General features: G+C 41.4%; 1 protein-coding gene across 1 annotated transcript; it reads left to right on the top strand.

Moving 5' to 3' along the window:
* Positions 1–1,843: 1,843 nt before the first annotated feature.
* On the top strand, positions 1,844–19,446 carry UBASH3A (ubiquitin associated and SH3 domain containing A). Its single transcript, XM_071752387.1, has 14 exons — positions 1,844–2,012; positions 5,878–5,931; positions 6,972–7,158; positions 8,868–9,066; positions 9,757–9,926; positions 10,807–11,015; positions 11,875–12,001; positions 12,428–12,551; positions 13,929–14,051; positions 14,902–14,994; positions 16,126–16,270; positions 17,445–17,551; positions 18,038–18,144; positions 18,995–19,446. Exons 1-14 carry the CDS (start codon positions 1,900–1,902, stop codon positions 19,130–19,132), a joined length of 1,896 nt encoding a protein of 631 aa, XP_071608488.1. The 5' UTR covers positions 1,844–1,899; the 3' UTR covers positions 19,133–19,446.
* The last annotated feature ends 126 nt before the right edge of the window (positions 19,447–19,572 follow it).

The raw sequence follows: 19,572 nt of genomic DNA, 5'->3' as shown, positions 1-19,572 counted from the left end.
TAATTAGCCTAAAAGGGTCAGGTAATATTTGCAAACCTCTCTGTAACCCCCTGGCAAAGAAGCACCACACATGACACAGGTTTGCCCTTGCTCATCTTTTGACAAAATTCCAGCAGTCTGCCAAAAGCTGTGGCTGGCAGAAGGCAGAAACATCAGATGCTTCATCTCTTCCCCACACCAGGACCTTGTTCTTTCTTCACTTGGTTTAGCCTTTGCTGTCTGCTTGCAGCAAAGATCACACTTAAACTTTTTTTTTTTTTTAAAGACTCATTCAAGACCCAAGTTATGGATAACTTTTATAATTAAATATTGCACAATTCTCTGGAGGTACTTTGCAGGCAGTATCTCACTTGTATTCTGGGATTTAGAAAATGTAACCTCAGCTTCATCAGACGTTCAAGAGTGTTAATAATTTGTGTTGATTTTTGTTACTAAGAAGAGAGATTAATGGCAGAGGGGAGGGACAAGGGAAGAAGGAGGATGTGAGATGAAGCAAAAAGCCATGGATGTGTAAGTGAAACAAGGGTCCTGAGAGAAAAGAATTTAAGGTTTTCCAGGACAAAACCCATGTATCTGGAAGATGCCTGTGATGAGGAAAGATGTTCAGTCTGTTTGCTGTGCACGATGGAAACTGATGCTTCCAAAGAGGACATCATGTGACCATCCCTTTTAGCTGTTCACATCTTCTAGACTATGGTATCTGGTCTTTTTCACCTTTTCTTATACCATTCTTTTCAGCAGTTTTCCCTGAGAATTGGGATGTCTTTTAAAAAAATAAATAAAATTTTAAAAAAATTAATGGAACACAGCAAAAAACACAAATAAATTAACAAAAAAACCCCAACAATACAAAAAAACAAAACCAAAAACCAAACCAAACCAAACAAACAAACAAACCCACAACAGACAAGGATGTATAAATAAAACTATACTTCTTGAGTTCCTCATGGTGCCTGGATGCTCTCTTCCCTGGGCTTCAGACACAAACAGGGGGAGAAGCAGCCCAAACTGGTCAGGTCCCTCAGGGGACCTTCAGCCACAGGGGAGTGAGTGAGGGCTCATATCAGGACACCAGCAGTTCAGATGACCCTTCCAGTCCATGAGGTAAGATGGCCTGTGCTCTCCAGGGACCACTGGTGATAACCCCAGGCTAGAGAACATTGTCTTCAACCATTTTACCTGCTGTAGCCAAGCCAAGAACCCTGGAGACTAGCCAACACAGCTCTGCAAAATCTCCCCTGGTGGGACTGGCACCATCAGAAAGGAACAGGCTTCTCCTTGTTGCCACCTGGAGCTGCTCCAGGCCTACCCTTAGAGCATGATGTCTGAATGGGACATTGGTTTTGACCTTGCACAGTTGGCTGACTCATCTCCTTTGGCTGAGAAGACAAGAGCCATGTAAGATAGGGACAGGAGGACACAAAAGTCAAGACCAAAAAGAAAGAATTTGGCCTACAGACTAACTTTTACATTCTTCAGGACATCCTTGCTTGCCTCTCCCATGCTGAAGTAGCAGCTCACAATGATTTCTTGGATTCAGAACACAATTTAAAACAAAAGTCTAAAAGCTCTCATCTTAGGCCCTTCAGCAAGTCCACCCTGACTGTGGTGTTTACCTTTGGACTATCACTTTTGTTCTGTTGGGGTGGATGAGAAAAGTCTGCAGATAACTTTTTTAGCCACTGTCAAACAAAAACTCAGAGATGCTGATGCTACGAAAACAGGATGTCAGCTCTTGTCAGCAAAGATCACAAGAGGTTTGAGGTTTTTTTTTATTCTAGCTGCCTCTTTTCTTTTTCTCTGCCTCACATTTTCTTCCTTCCTCCCTCCCTTGCAGCCTCCTCCCACCTCCCAGTTTCTGTCAGCACTCAGCCCACAGTGAGGGGAAGAGTGGAGGAGATGGCAGTGGCTGAGGCACAGCTCTATACAAAGGTGTCCAACAAGCACAGGAGCAAGAGCCCCTCTGGACTCCTCGAGTCCCTCCTTACCAAAGGATTCCCTGCTCATACCGCGTGAGTAACGTGTTCAGCTGCCTTTGCACAGGGAGAGGTATTTAAGATAAAAGAAGCATTTCTCATAAGATCCTGACAGCAGGCAGCTTGCTTTTTTTTTTAACCAAGAGAACATGTTTCTTCCTAGGGGGTGATATCCCTATACAGGGATCAGACCTGTCTTGCTTGGAATTTTTTGTAGAGCAGTGTGTATTGCTCATATTGCAAGAACGACCTGGATTGTACCTGTTTTTATAAACCCTGTATATAGCACACGCACTTCCAAGTCTTCAGATTGAGAATTTTCTTAATGAGTTATGAGGCTGACATCCATAGTTTGCTCTTGGGATATAGCTTTCATTTTTTCTGCTTATCACTGTTAGTCTGACAGAGTTAGGTGTGGATGTAGCATCTCTCTAAAGGCCTGATAAAGGTCTCCTGCCAGCTTTTTTAACTGGAAACTCTTTTAAAATAGTAAGCTTTCCTTAACAAGACGCCACATAAGCTTGTCAATTTTTCTTCTTGTCTTGAATCAGGATCTTTTTCCAAGAACACCTCCTACCTGGGAAATGTAATAGCAAAGAATGAGGAACTCTTCTTGGCAACCCCATTGGATGAGAGATTAACTCTTGATAAAATGAAACGTAGTGGTCACCCTTTCCCCAAACATTTCTCTGGTTATCAGGGAACTTTCGGGAAGTATTTTCCAAATTCTGAAGGACAGGTGTGGACACTTCAGTTCAAACTGTTCAAAATAATATTTTTCATTTAAATGTTAAAGAACACGTCATAGAAATAATTCAGAAAGGAGAGCAATATGTCTCCCTTTTGATCAAAAACAAAGCAAACTGAAAAGGCTCCATTCATGAGTACCATGCTCCTTTTTTTAGGAATAGCAGTGTTTAGCATATCAACTTTACACACAATGCACACAGCTTACAAGGAAACCTCGGGTCCCTTGTTCACATTTATTTTATCTGTGCAGCTGAAAACCTGGCTCGTAATTTCTCTAGGAATGCTATAAGTTGGGTCTCCTCAAAGTAATGGTTATTTTTTTAGCTTTTTGTCTTGTATGAATGAGTCCAGACAGGGGCCATTAAGATATTCAGAGGGCTGGAGCACCTCTTCTATGAGAGCTGAGAGAGCTGGGGTTGCTCAGCCTGGAGAGGAGAAGGCTCCAGACCTTATAGCAGCCTTCCAGTACCTGAGGGGGCCTGCAGGAAAGCTGGTGAGGGACTTTATAGAAAGGCTTGTAGTGAGAGGACAAGGGGTAATGGCTTTAAGTTGGAAGAGGGTAGATTGAGGCTAGACATTTGGAAGAAATTCTTAAATATGAGTGTGGTAAGACGATGGAACATGTTGCCCAGGGAAGAAGTGAATGCCCCCTGCCAGGAAGTGTTCAAGGTCTGAGCAACCTGATCTAGTGAGAGGTGTCCCTGCCCATGTAGGGGGTTTGGAACTACATGATCTTTAAGGTCCCTGCTAACCCAAACCATTCTATGATATGAATCTACGATTCTTCACATCCCCTTAAAATCAATTCCTGTTGTTACTGAAATGACTTTCTCCTTCATGGGTCAAAATCAAGAAACAGTGACAGATGTACTGTGCAAACAGACATAAAATCACCAAATGTCCAAAAGCACTTTAAAAAAAAAACTATTTGCTTTTATTGACATGAAAACCTTCAAAAATTTCATTGCTTTCTTATAAAACCTTTTAGATATCTGTGGTTCCTGGACTGAACCATAAATGAAACCAGTGAAAAGTTGTTTTTTCAAGATGTCCTGGCCTGAGAAAAATGAGGCTGGTGGAAATATGACAAAATCTTTCATAACGTAGAAGTGGCATGACAAAGAAACATTCTCCAAAGAACAAAAACCAAATATGTGAGAATCGAGCTCAGAATCAGATGAACAAAACAAGGCTCCCTTCATCCTTACAGAGAACTGAGTCGTGTTGGCAGTTTTTGCTTTAGGAAAGAGCCAGTTTATTCTTGCTGCCAAGACCTATTTTTAATACAGATTTTCAATACTTACTCCTACTCTTTATATGAGAGAAATCAGTATATACAGAAGTCATTCTATGCATTATCTTTCAGGTGTCACTGATCACCTTGGTAGCATAGACCATGTAGTCACAGCCTCACGCTCTCCTGATGCTCAGGGCTCTACAAACTCTGCTGGGAAGCACCCTACAGCCAAGGTGTATGATGAGACAAGAGGGTTGGACTTGATGATCTCTGAGGTCCCTTCCAACCCAGCCAATTCTATGATTCTAAGATGTGGGAACAGCCACAGAGAGGAGCACAAGGGAGGAAGGAAACAGCACTGATCTGTATGACAGCCTGTGGTCTCAGGTCTTGCTTGACTTACTACATTCACAGTTTTGCAGACCCCGTGGTAAAGAACAGCTGAAGTCAAGCTCCATTTGGTTTCAGGGCTGTTTGAACAGAGCTTCTGTCCTAGCAGGAGGAGCAGCTTGGCACAAAGCAGCAGAACACTCACTTTGAGGTGTTACAAGTCACTGACAAAGTGTGCATCATTGGCTGAGCAGCAGCAGGCACTGACATTTCAACAGGATACAGCATGGGGAGAGCAACAAAAACACTGGTTGGTTGTCTTTGATGTAATGGAGAAGGGGGAGCCAGCAGAGGTGTGGAAAGAAAATGCGTGGCATTCAGTCAGAGAGGACACAGGTTAGCTTTCAACCAGCTAGCTCATGGTTTTGCATTGATTTGGTCATGGTAGTTAATTTTCTTTATGGAGAAGAGAGGTAGATGGTAAAGCTTGAGTGGAAAGCCTCGCTTTAGCCTTTATCCATGTTGAGTTCCTGAGAGCCAGGCATGGTTGCACATAAGCATATTTAAATGTTTTTAATAAGCCCATATGTGGGTTTTGCACTAGAGAGAAGACAGAATGCTAGGAGGAAGCACCAAGAACAAACCTGAGTCCTTCTGCTCAACGCACTCACTGCACTGCTGGTGCATGCTCAGGTGTCACAGGAATGGATGGAGGATAAAAATGGGAGGAAGGAATCAATGAATGAATCAGTGAATGAATCAATGCCCTCAGGACCCATTGGCAAGAAAGGATGGCATCAAGAGAGGAGGAAAGAGATGAGCAGATGCCAAATGATTTAGCAGATTTTTCTCTATGTTCAATGTCTCTACTTACCCTTCACATCTTTTCTGAGAACTCTGTAGGTGGGCTACAGGGGTTCATGGGTGCAGATTCTGCTTAAACCCTGGGGAATCCTGCTTTCACTCATCACCTGATAATTAGTCACAAAGACTTGCTCATGAGAACCACATAGTTGGAATTTTGAAAAGTCTATTGAAGAAGAAAATGTGAATCAAATTCAACCCCAGAGAATGCTAGTTTCATTAACAGAGAGAAACAGGAAATATTCTCCATCATCTTGGACTGAACTGATGATTTAGATCTGTCTCTCTGCTGGCCTATGAGAGATCCTTAGTACTGATTTTCATACCCCAGTGTAAGTAAATTTTGCATTGTTCGTATGTATGGACTTGGGCCTGAAATCTTGAACCAGAAGATTATCCTAATAGCCAAGCAAACCCTGTTCTTACAGTGCATGGATGGATGGTTTACCCCACTCCTAGGAAATTCATAAAGTCAGTAGAGCTTCTAAGGAAACACCTGCAGAACACAAAAGAGGACATCCTGTGGTGAGGAATTAAAGTCTTGCAGTGGAAAAAGTATTTGGGGTGGCTTCAAGAATGTCAATAGTTAGCTGAATTTGTTAGAGGTCCTGTCTGTTCTGGAATACAGACTTCATGACCACACCACCAGTCCATTATTTGCTTCCAGGGGTTTACTTTTCCCTATATCTATTCTGATTAATCCATTTTGTTTTTTTCTAGGCAAAAAGCCTTGGCTGCTACTGGACAAAAGACAATAGAAGATGCTACAAAATGGTAAGTATCTGTGATTTCTAAGGAATAATTTCACATTAAACCTGACTAAAAATTGTTGTTTACATTTTGTCATTGAATTTGAAGTTAGCTGTCATTAAAATCCTTGCATTTGAGTTAGGTTTGGGGTTTTTTTCCATTTTTGTTCACACAGAGAAATAAATAATTGTATTTCTACTTGTTCTGGGAAGTGAGATTATTTGCAGAAAGTTCAGGGTAAATGAAAGAAAAATCCATCCAGAAGGAAAGGAGGAAAATAACACTGTGGGATTAAATGGCAAAGGCTGAAGGCAAGCAGCCCACCTTCTTCCTTTGATAAAAGGCTCATCGTAAAATAATCTGAGAGGTTGATGGTCAGCAGGAGGTATCACCAGGGTCAAAATCACTTGCTAGTCTTCATTTCTACATTTTTTTCCCCTCTAGATCAAGATTCTCACAGAGTATTCAGATGTTATTCATATGTTGATAGCTGGCTTCTTTGTTTTAATCCACCTTCAAATTAGATCCTGATTTTCATTATACTTTCCTCTGGGTTTTGTTGTGAATTTTTTGTTTGGGTATTTTTTGTCATTCCTAACAGCATGCAGAATATCATCATATGGACTACAAGTCCTTGATCTTTGCTTGTGCATTCTCTGATTTTTCTTGTTTGCTTTTATTAGGGCTGAACAAAAAGGCTAACTATATTTGGGGGGGGGGGGGTTCATTTTAAATTAGTTTCCATTTTTCCATTCTTCAAAATCTACCCATTGCTTCATTTTCCTTCTTCAGTCTTCTGTTTCCAGTCATGAAAAGGGGGTTGAAAATAATGATTAAAACCCCCTAAAAATATTTTTTTCTTTCATTTACAGATATAGAAAGAAGTGAAGGCACATAATAAAATGTAAAATACACACACCAAAAAAAACCTCAAAAAACCCCCCCAAAATAGTCTCCATTAGTACTTCAGAGAAAATGTGTAGGGAGATTTTATCCTAGGTTTTCATTTGTAAGAGAACAGCACTCTTATATTTCTTCTGTGATATTTTTTTTTTAAATTTCAGGTTGCATTCTCACTGCAATGATCCTTCTTTGGATGACCCCATCCCTCAGGAGTATGCACTTTACTTGTGTCCCACTGGCTGTTTCCATAACCACCTGGAAGAGTTTTGGAAGGAGAGCAAGCGCCAGTGTGGGAAGAACAGAGCCCATGAGATTTTTCCTCACATCACTCTTTGCGATTTCTTCACGGTAAGACCTAAAAGATGAGCAAGGGTCAAATATCTACTCCTGCCAAAACTGGGCCACCTGTTGTTGTCTTGCACCAGAAGTTCTCCTTGGTGATATATCACAGAATTTACCACAGAATGTTTTAGTTTGGAAGAGACCTCCAAGATCATCCAGTCCAACCTTTGACCAACACCATAATCGAACTACTAAAAACATGTCCTTAAGGACCAGGTCCAAACACCTTTTAAACACCTCCACAGATGGTGACTCCATCACTGTCCTGGGCAATTCCAATGCTTGACAACCCTCTCAGTGAAAAAATGTTCCCTAACATCCAGCCTAAACCTCCCCTGGCTCAGCTTCCATCCATTCCCTCTGATCCTATCACAGGTCACAGGTGTGGGACACAGGTCACAGAGGCTGTTTCCTTCCTTACTCCAACCTCATGGGTAAAGCAGACTCAGTCTGGGGGAAGAATCAGTTTGATTTAGCATTAATCCAATCAAAACAGGGCTTAGAGAAAACAAAAGCCAGAGCTTAAATACCCCACCCCCCTCTTCCTCTCTGGGCCAGAGTCATGGGCTGCTGCAGGCAGAGTCACTTCCCCTGGCACAGGGTCTTCCATGGCTGCAGGTCCACTTCTGCTCCACCATTTTCCTCCATGGGCAGCAGGTCCATCATGATCCTACATCTGTAGGCTGCTCCACTGAGCTCCTCCATGGGTTGCAGGATGACAGCCTGCTGTCTCACCACGAGATGTAGGGGAACCTCTCCTCAGACACCTTCTCCCTCTCCTTCCTCACCGACCTTTGTATTTCTGCTCCGGCCAGAGGTGGAGGTGGACATTTTGGAGGTAGGAGCAGCTTCTCACAGGACCCACAGCTGGGGTCCCTCTCCCACTACCAAAACTGGCACCACATCAACCCAAAACACCCCAGAGCCATCTGGAATCCTATTTTCATACGTCGATGGTGCAGCACAAGAGCACGGGCTGCAGCTGATATTCTCTGAAACCTTATTTTGCTAACCATACTTCTACGTTAAACCATGCCACTACGAACAGACAGTGAGAATAAGAGTAGTTTGCTGCAAAACACAAAATGGTAATCGTGGCCATGAGTCACAATTAGAGAGAACAAAAATCATTAATTAATAACAAATGTCATGGTCTTGAAAAGTGTCAAGTTTAATGGCCTGCCACTTTTTTGTGGAACTATATTCCATATACAAGCTCTGTACAGTCCTTTAATTTGCTGTGATTAGACCATTAAGGACCACACTGAAAAAGATGCCTTATGAATTTTGTTGGGTTCATTGCTCAGCATCTGAGATTTGGAAGTTTTAGCAGAAGAAATTTCAGTTAAGGGCTGTAGGATAGCAATAACACAACTTCTTACTTAAAAGAGGGAAATCATGGTCCCTGCCTCATTTCAGACAAGTTACTGCACCTTTGTCAGACAGTAAAGACTTTTTGCTCTTTCCTACCCAGGCTAGATAAATCTCCTGGGAGTAGTCTCCATCTCCCCTTTTAGGACCCAGATGCTGTGCTGATCAAACTGCCCAGTATTAATGATTTTAATACCAGGAATTTCAGGCAAATTCCTAGGTGCACTGTCTTTCTCAGGAAGTCAAATGACCACAAGGATTTCTGGTAATGCTATGTAACACATACTCCAATGGTGGCTGTTGAGCTGGTGTGTAAAGCCTTCTCCTCCTCTGTTTTCTTTCAGTGTGAAGACCAGAAAGTAGAATTTTTGTACGACACTTTAAAGCGAGTCGGTGACAGCTTCTCACAGTGCTTTCCACCATCCATTTCTCTGTCACTACATGCATCCACCAGCTACCTTGGCTTCTTCATTGATGACAGTCATGGAAGTATTCTCAAAGAGTTTGCTCTGGCATTCTCATCCGAGGCTTCAGCCCTGGCAGGTAAGACAGAGGGAAAAGGGGTGAGTCGTAGCACAAAAGTTTAGGCTTGGTACTGGAAACATCTCTGGGAAGTTTAGATAATATTTTACTGACAGCGTGCACCCTTTCCTTCTACAGATTTGAAAACAAGATGGTTTTGATTTTGAAGACATAGAGCTTTGGTCTAGAAGCTAAAGTGGTTGCCTGTGTAACTTGGTATGCTGTCAGTCAGGATGTCCAAGATGGGCAGGGGTATAATACTTCCTGCTTCCACACCTCTATCCCCATGGTGCTATGGTCCATCCTATAGCCTGACTGCATCCCTGAGCAGTAGGTCTCAGTCCCTGCATCCAAGGGAAATTGTATCACCAGTGGCAACCAAAGAGACACAGGCCCAGAGTTAGCTTTGTTTGGGAAAAACGAGTTTAATACATCTCATCCTGGCAAAGGACTTCAAGCCCTGTTAATTTGTTCATCTTTTTTCTCCCAGTTGAAGTCAGGGAGCAAATCCAGTCCAGATTTGTGAATTATCTAGGCATGATTAGAACCATGACATCCTATAAAACCACTATCCAGCAGGAGTATTATCTACTCTGTTATAACTACTATGATAGTAGTATCTACATCATGCAAAGCATGTAAGATGAAGCGAAGAGAAGAGCTTCAAGTGACCTTTGCTTGTGCATTGTGACATGATTATTTCATTGCTAGATTGTCATGTGAAGCCCTATCTAAAGCAGTTCCACCTTACCTTGGCTCACAAGTTTTATCCTCACCATCAGAAGACTTTGGAACAACTGGCCAAATGCATTAATCCAAAGGAGACCTGTCAGTGGGTGGCTGCTCTCTACTCAAGGGACATGCGTTTTGTTCATTACCAGGTACTGCAATCAGATTTATTTGATTTCCTGAGCCCATGGTCAGACTGTTTACTACAATCAACTTGCCTTTTTTTTCATGAAGAAAATCAGTGTGGGGTACACTACAGTGTTTAAAAAAACGTGGTGCTTTTTTTTCAACCTCTTTGGGTTGAAAAGCTGTGCTCATGAATCAGTAGAAGATACCTTTATGGTAGGCTGCTTGAGGTGCATGTCAGTAAGGTCTAGTTCCAAACTCCATCAGAAAAAAAACTAATCCTACAATGACATGAGAAAATAACAGAGACAGGAAATATGATCCTTGAATGCTTCCTAGGATTTCACAGCTTAGCAATAGAATTCCATTCAGCAAAACTAGTTTCCTCTATTGCTCCAGGCATGATGAAAACAGAATAGATTAAATACCGAGGGAACAGTGAGCAGGGCACAGCGCTCGCTGATGATTTTCTGCTCAAGAGATTCTTAATTAAAACTGGTAAACATTTTTCTAGATCTCATTTCCAAGTTTAAACTATGGCATAATCAATGTTTTTTAGTGATATCAGTATATTGCTTCGTCACATGTCATTTTGGTCACACTCAGGAGAGCTGCAAGTCATCACACCTGCTAATGCTTTTGCTATGTTCATTTTTAAATAAGTCTGTACTAGCTAAAGGAAAGAAGTATTTTCATGAAAATCGGAGGCCTATTTTTACATATGCTGCAAATGTGGTGGTGTTCTTTTTCTCTGCTGAAGCGCCATTAAAAAGCACTATGCAGGTTGGAAAAAAGTACTGGTCACTGTGGCAGGTAGAGTTGATGAAGCATCCCCTGAACTGCTGTGGGATAATGCAGCAGTAGGGTCTGGGCAGCAGCCTGACCCTGCTGTGTGGTGCCCCCCAGACCCTGCGGGCTCTCTTCCAGTACAAGCCCCAGAACATTGATGAACTCCTGATCAAGGCTGGGGACCTCATCTATGTTGACCCGACACAACAGTCCAACGTCAGTGAGGGATGGGTGATTGGGACCTCGCATCGGACCGGTTGCAGGGGTTTTCTTCCTGAAAACTACACTGAGAGAGCCAACGAGTCAGACACATGGGTTAAGCACAGGTAAGTTGGGCTTTCATGTCATAAGTGTTTCTTTGTGTCAGCCACTTATCCTGCTGGGGAGTTGTGGCAGTGTTCCTCCTCCTGGTGTAGCTGTGGGCTACCAGGGGGGAACTGGAGACAGTGTGGGAGGAGGAGAGAAGTGTCCTGGGAGTATGGATGGGATGCTGAGACTTCTGGGAGAAATGACACAGGCCCACAGGCACCCAGAGTTCATTAATTCAGCTGCTCAAGGGATGACCTCTGTTTGCTCTTGAACAACCTGAACATCCTAATTAACTTTAAAAGACCACATTCTGACAGATAAACTGAGCTGTCAGCCTGGCTCACTGCTTTCTTCTTTTTTCTTATTACAAGACCTGGCAAAGTTAACTTGAAATAAAACCACACAAAGGTTTTTCTGCCACTTTGAGCCCACCACCCTCATCTTGTCGATACATCCTGTATCAGCAGGCATCTGTCTGGTTTCCTGCATTTTGCCCTGCAGCTGACAGCAGGGCTGATGCTACTTGGAGATTAGAGCTGATTTCTCTAAGCAGGGAGGTGTAGGTGCACTTCTTGCTGAGACCTCAGAGACAGAGAGAGGAGGCAATCAGGTAGCATTTCTGCTAGATCTGACCTGGTCGGGTTACACCAAATATATGCCATCAGTTCATATTATTTTATCTTCATTTTTACTGGGAAGATTCTAAATCAATAATAAAGTGATGAAGTGGATTTCAAGTGAACAAAAAATATTGAGTAGTATATGAACTCCAACTTATGTGTCTCTGTAGATGAAATAATGACTCAAAAATCTATTCTATTTTTATGTGTGCCCATATGTTTGTGTGTGTGCACTGCTTCTGTTTTTTTTCTACAGGGAATATGTTTTTGCAACAGCTTCGAGATTCTTCACCCAAACTGAAAATGAACCTAATGTAAAGCTGCATGGAGAAGTCCAAAATGCTAGCACATCAAGGAGTGCAACCAATGTACTTTCTTTTCAGGTAGTTGCTTTTTTTTTCCATTTCTATCATTGCCATGTGCTTGCACAAATATAGTATTAATTAAAAACATGTAGTAAATCTAATAGTATCTTCCTTTTTCTCCCTCACATTTTCGTGTTATGTTGTAATGCATATGTATATATATATACATATATATGCATATACACCATTCTCTGGTATGAACACAGAGTTAAAACCTAAGCTGTAGTAAGTGAAGGTCACTGATCTCTTTCATTTGCCTTCAGTGGAGATCCAGTCAAGCTTACTATTACCCTACAGATAGGAATCTATTATATCAGCCCTTGTCTCTCCCCTTCTGTGCTTGTTGCAAACCTCCCAGGACAGGTCCACTGTTCCTTCCTCTGTCAGGCAGCATCCAGGAATCCAGACTTTTTGTGCAGATTATATATAATATCATAATGAAAGCCCCGTTTTTCCCAACTGTCTCAGAATGCTTCCCTGAGAAGAGGAGTGCTGGTGATTCACCACGGGGAAAGAATTGACCAAGTCTTTGGCAAATCTTGGCTTCAACAGTGCCTGACTGCAGATGGTGAGTAAGATAGTCGGAGAATCTTAGTAAATCAGAACCAAAACAAATTAACCCCAGTAATGTGTAAAAGAGATTCAGTCTCTGATATGTAAATGTCAACACTGACACAGATGAGTAACACTGCAAGTCAGATAAAGCATTACTTTACTCTGCACGTAGTCAGTATTTCATAACACCCTAAAGTACTTCATGTTTATGTTGGATAAACTCTGCAAAACAAGCAAAGTTCTTGTGATACTGATAGATATGTCTCACCAATGGATGTACCAAAGACAAGATCTCTACCACTCATTACACAACATCATGATTTTCTGACCCTTTCACCTTTCTACACGTGCATCACAGTGCTTCACAAGTGAAACCTAGGGAAGAGAAGCCAGAGAAAACCATGGTGGAAATGAGATGTCAGCACAGTCTGAAATTAAAAGCTGAATTTTTTGTTCCTCTCTCAAAAAAAGTGTGTTTTGATGTGAAGAAAATTAACCCAGAATAAGGATACATATCAGAAGGAAGAAGGAGAACCAGAACATGAGATTTTAGAAGGGAAATCTTTATGATTAAATTCTCCTGTATTATTCTGGAGGTCTTCTACATTAAATGTGCAAAATCCACATTAGATAATGAGGGTAGTTACTTCTGGTTGCATAATCAATTCCCCAGTTCCATTTTTCTCAAGTGGCAATGTTGTTTTTTGTCATTTTGGCAATGGTAAAAGAATATTGATGCATAGTGGGTTTTTGTTCAGTTTGACTCCCACAAAGCCCAATGCTCATGATTTCCTGTCCTCTCTCTCCTCCCTTCCACCCACCCCCATTTGTTCCTTCACAGCTTGTGGAAAAGTTTGTTAGGACAGGTGATTTCCCAAACCAGTGATGTGACCTTAAAAGGGAATCTCTTGAAGGTAATAGCAGCCATCAGGTTTTTCCATCAGTGAGACACTGCTTATGTCTGTAGTACCAAAATAATCATGCAGGCATCTGAGTTCAGACACCACCCAATGATACCCCAAACTGCTTGGTTATTAACTGTCGTTTTGGCATGAGATGATGGCAGTTCTCCCTTGTCCACGTGGTTTTCAGGTGACATTAAAAGAGATCATAAAACATAGTAAATCCCCAGTGAACAGACAGTGTGAGTGCCTGAGGTGGAGGGAAGAGAGGCATCCTTGGGCAGATGCCTTCCCTCATCATTTGCCCTTGTGGCCAGAGAGTGGGCCTTGATCAATTTCCTAGGCCTGTCAAGATGTCACTCTGGGCTGAGTTTTCAGAAGCAGCCATACAACCATTCAAGAAAAAAAGTCAGTATAATAAATATGGCCCCTGTGCATTCATCTGCTGTCTGCCTTGCATCATGGTAAAATGTCCTACCTTCTTTCAGGAAAATACTGCAGAGCAGATCTGAACTTCCCTTCCACGCTGCCGAAGCGGAAAGACAGCGTGAAGCAATTTGAATGTGACCCTCCTTTATCTTGCTGTGGTATTTTCCAGTCAAGGCTTATAGGTAAGCTGGATAATATACTACTGCAAATGCAAAGGTTTGGGAATCAGGCATTCATAATCTACACAAGTTCATACTGGCTTTGCTGTAGGAAAACTTCCTAGCAGCACTCATTGTGTAATTCATTGTGGTAACATTTCTCTATGGACAACCACTGCAAGATAGTAATAGTAAATAACAGTAAAATCATTAAATAATCAAAAGTCAAGTAGCCAAAGAGAGACTGCAGCTGATTATGCATCTCTGAGACTGAATCTATCGGTTCCTGACAAAGTAAGTTAAAAGAAAGAAGCTCCAACAGTACCTGTGCCAGGCTGCATGTCTGCAACAGCCCAACTTCTTATGCAGTTGCACTGAATAAGCAGTGAGAAGTGAGGGTGCCAGCCAGAGGAAGAAGCTTTATGGTCAGCAGAGTGTGGTCACCTCATTACAGAAACCTGGTGGCTTGGTGGTGTGGGTTAGTCTGACTCAAATTCACCCACCAGATGAAGCTGTTTCTGCTCCCTGAGCAAGTGTGCCTGACTGTGACCATGCAGGTCTGGTGCAAATGCTGGTTTCTGATGATTCAGAAATATGGACACAGTCAAATACCTAACTACTGTTGTCAGATTTGGAGTGAATTTTTTGCAATCATCTTCCCAACACCCATTTTAAACCTGCTGTTGAAACCAGAACGACCTTTTTAGTGAACTTAATCTGTGGGCAGAATGAAAAAAATAAAAAAAAGGAATTGTCAATGTATCTCAGACCAGTGAAACTGAAAGCTTCAAGTGTCTTTTTGCAGAAAGTGTTTTTTAGTAGTTTCTCATCTGTCATGGCTTATAAAAGAACAATTCACTTTGTTCCCATTTAGGGGAAGCTCTGCTGGACCAGAAGGTGACAGTCAGCAATGTGTACTCATCACCTGCACTCCGCTGCATACAGACAGCCCAACACGTGCTGAAGGGTAAGGCAGCAAAACAGGCAGGTGATTCTGACACCTGAAAACATCAAAATTCTGTGAAGTACCTGAGATGAATAATTAAGAACATCTATGACTTTCTGGTGATTTGTTGTTATATTTAAGCAGGGAAGACAAGGGGTGGTTTGTCTAGCTGGTAAGATTGGCAGTAAATAAGCCTGCTGCTGTGTGTATGGTCTGAAGAGTGCTATCTCATTAACTCTACTACTCACTACTATTAACTCTATTAACTCACTACTTATATTATATATCATATATATAATTATATATTGTATGTTATTACATGAAACAGAGACACCTCATATCAGGTTGAATCCAACATTAGTGGCTGCTCATCAGAACACCACTGTCATCTCTCCTCTTCCAGAGAACATTCTGAGCCAAAAAGCAGTGCAAAGAGTCCTTCCAGTGCTCTGAAGGATTTGCATGGAAATTAGGGTAGACAGCTTTCTCCTGAAAAAAAATTATGTTTGCAAGCCAAAACACTTTTTATTCCATCATATTGTAGAGCTTCTTTCCTTCTCCCTCTTCTTTTTCCTCTCCTATTCCGTCCAACAGATCTGTCAGAGGTTCACAGTTCATCACCATATTTACGCCAGAATTATGAAGGGTCTGCATTTCTTCTGAGAACTAATTCCACTCAGTAACTTCTCTTGAGACTAATAATGTCTTTTGACAAGATAATTCCATTTTTAACACTGTAGGACAGACAATTTTCTGTGCCACCAACGACCACTGAGTAAATTGCTGTATAAAAATGGTAAAAATATCTCCTGTCTGAAGTTCATTCAGATTGAAACATTACTGAGGTCTTGTCTTCTATTCTGTTATATACCCTGCAAAGCATCAAAAGAAAGCTCTAGAAATACTAATAATTATTATAATTATAATATTATAACAATGACAACAATAAGAATATAATAATTTGAAGTGCCTTAACATCAGTCAGACAAGACTATAATGGTGGCTTCATTTAATCAACATGATCCTCTTTTGTTTGATAATAAGTAATAAATTTTCATTGATGTAAGTGTAACAGCAGACAAGGTGGAATGTACAGCCTGAATGTAACACTTGGAGTGTACCTTTCTCAAGAAATATTTCATATTCTTGCAGGGCTTAAACTAGATGACAAACTCAAAATCAGGGTGGAACCAGGACTGTTTGAATGGACCAAGTGGGAAGCAAGCAAAGTAATTCCTGACTTCATGACTATGAGAGAACTGGCAGAGGCATCTTACAAAATAGACACAAGTTACAGGTACCAGCTTAACAGCTCCTTATCTAGCTTTTAAACCTTTCTTTTCTCCTGAAGTATGTTTTCTTGGGTTTAGTTATCATAAACCATTATGAACGTTTCAAAAAAAGGGTAATTCTGATCAAATTCAAGTCTGTGTGATCTGTTTGGAAAATGATACACTACCAGTTGTCTCATGAGCAGGGTGAGCTTTGTTTGCTGCTCTGACACAACAACACATGCACACATAGAGAATGTGCATGTACAAAGCACATGGATGCACCTGCACATGAACAAACACCTTGATATTTGTTCTGTTTTGAGTTGCTCAGAGATTAGTATTGTGCTCAGCAAGAGCTTTCTGGAGCCTCACAACTTGAGGCAGGGACAGGGGAGGTGTGTTGCCTTCTCGGAAAACTTGCAAGCCACATGAGGGCAGGAAATGGTAACCCTCCAATTCAGTCTTACTCCTCATCTTGCTTACAAACCAGGCTGCTCTGCTCTCCAATTTGAAAATATGGCTCTTAATTTTTTTTGGAAAATATTCAGTAACTGAAGAGCTCCAGTATATAATGGAAAGATGACTGCTGGTCTCAGTAGGAGTGCTCAGTTACTTAGTAGTGGTGCATTGTGATTAATGTCCTTGGGAACACTTTTTTTTTTTTTTTTTTAACTCTGGGAGTGAAAGTCTCTACTGTGCACTTGTCCAGCTAGTGTAGATCCACCTTTTTTGTTGCTTGATTTGATTTGTTTACTAAGGAGACAAACATTGAGGCACCAAAACTTGAAAGCATTCATATTGCCAGTGTCTCACCTTGGTTTAAACTCTGTTAGGACTCTTAGAGCTGGGCTGCTCTGCAAGTCTGCAGTGCACCCCTGGGCAATGGTCCTTGTTCAAAGCTTAAGTTTTTCTTAGGCCTGGATTCTACTTTAAATAATCTCCAGTGGGAACTACAAGCTTTATTACAGCACGGTTTTCCCTACATCTGGTGCTTTATGAGCTGTGAGATTCAGCTGTAAGATTCAATGGAAATTACTCTGGGGAAGCTAATGCTGAGGTAGCAGTATATCAGCCAGGTCAGTAGATAAACCTATATCCTTTTAACCAAGTGCCTTTTCTCTCGTGTAGTCATTCAATAGTGCTAACAGTGTCCCCATGTTCACCTAGATTATCATATATTTGTGATTTTACTGTCAGGGGCAGCTTCCCACTTTCTTCTCTGGTGCCATCAGAAAGTTATGAAGAATATGTAAGCAGAAGCTCTGTGGTAATAAAACAGATCATCACTGCCTGTTCCAGCGATGGTAAATGTTTCATATCTTCATATATTCTGTCAGACACTTTCAGTAGCAGGAACAAGCAGAGATTTGCCAACAGAAGCACATTTAACACAAGCTCTTGGTATTGCACAGAACTTAAGGTAGACTCTTAGTCCTTGTCCACTCAGTCAAAAACCATGCAATTTATGGGATAGAAATGAAAAAGCAAAATTGAAAAAAAGACAGTAGAATACTAAATTGGAAGTCTTGCTTTGTTTTTTAACATCAGGATGTAGCTCAAGCATAAGAGAATATACTTTTCCTCTTCCCCTAGCAAATGATTTCTCTTACAAGCTGGCATGCTGACAACACACCAAACTTTTTCTGACAGGCACATACACCCTGCTACATCATTAAAGCATTCTGCAAAAATATACACCCCCAAAAGAGCCTCATACACATCTGCTGATGGGTAACATGACAGTGCTGCATCTCCCTTACTGATTTTCTTTGATTTCTCTGGGGTATCAGGTGTCATCCTCATTGTGGGCCATGGCTCTTCCTTGGCATCTTTCACTCGCCCTCTGATAGGGCTCCCTGCCAGAGACAGCAGTGACTTTGCCCAGGTGGTACGAAAGGTAAGATTTTTTTTAAGCAGGAAGCTCTCTTTGTATTTCATCATACTTTTAGTAAGGGCCTGCTTATGCAAAGATACATGCATGTAACTGCATGCCAATACCAGATACATTAGCTTATTAATTACAGAGGGAATCTCATACAGTTTTAGCAAATTAGCATGGAGATGAGGAGAAGGATGTTCTCTTGGTGAACAGTATGTGACCAGCAGCTAAGTCTTTGGAGATTTTCATCCAACTTCCATTTGAAGTCAGTGCCAAAGGGACACATTTGGAAATGTCCCCATGTGGAAATAGTGTACTTCTTTGAGAAACAGGGCTAGGAGCATTCCCTCTCCTCCCCATGGTGTTGTGAGTGTAACCTGCATCTCTATTCAGTGAGCCCATCTTTAAGAACCTATGTGTTTTTCAAGTCACTGTAAGTTCACAAATTCAGTGGTGAGCTACAGAATGAAAGGGAGAAGGGTTTTCTTGCCAACTTCACAAATGGGACCTGCACTTGAGACATGGTCATTTATTTATATATTTATCACCAGTGGGAGAATTCTTCACCCCAGTTTTCCACTTGGGTATGACTAATCAGAGAATTCAGTCTTTAGATATATTTTTACTACCACTGTTGATGCATAAGGAGTGAAAACATTTTGATCATCAGATCCAAGTATAACTGTGAGGTGGTGACACAAGCTCAGCTATTGTCCCCCAGGCCTCCAGTCTCCTTTTAAGTCATTTCAGAAGTGGGAAGATGTGATGGTCTCTCTTCCTAGAACATTCTCAAGGGCTGCTCTCTTTCGCATGCTTCACATCAAAAAAATGACCCTGCTAGTAACTCAGCTGGTAATTTTTTTCCTAGGTTCCTTCGCTGGGCATGTGTTTCTGTGAAGAGATTAAAGAGGAGAACAAATGGCAGATGGTCAGCCCACCAGTGAAGACATTAACTCATGGAGCAAATGCAGCATTTAACTGGAGAAATGGTATCATGGAAGATTAGAAGGCTGGCTCTGCCTTTTAGTTGTCAAAAATGAGCCAAAGACAGGTCATGGTACAGAACAGTCCAGTGATTCACCCAGAAGACTTACAGGGGGTGGAAATTACCCTCTCAGAGTTGTCAAAGCACAGAAAAACACTTCAGACTTTGCTGCCAGAATTTTGGTTTTATTTCAGTGGCTGAGAAGAAGTAGCTGAGCAACTTGTGTGCAAGTGAGCAGTAACTTGTACAGTGGTGAAAAAAGTATATTTTAACCTTTTCTGAGAGTACTAACATTTAATAAATATGGAACTACATGATTATAAATTCCACTGCTATAGGCACTAAAATAGACAATGTTGCATTTTCCAAGACCAAAATATATCCAGTAAGAATTTTATTTTTTTTTCATGCACTTGGATATTTTCAGATAAGCAAAGAAACTGGGACTGGAAAAAAGTCTT

The sequence above is a fragment of the Heliangelus exortis genome, chromosome 1, assembly GCF_036169615.1.
Source record: "Heliangelus exortis chromosome 1, bHelExo1.hap1, whole genome shotgun sequence".
NCBI lineage: Eukaryota > Metazoa > Chordata > Aves > Apodiformes > Trochilidae > Heliangelus > Heliangelus exortis.
This window is presented reverse-complemented; position numbering and strand designations above follow the sequence as displayed.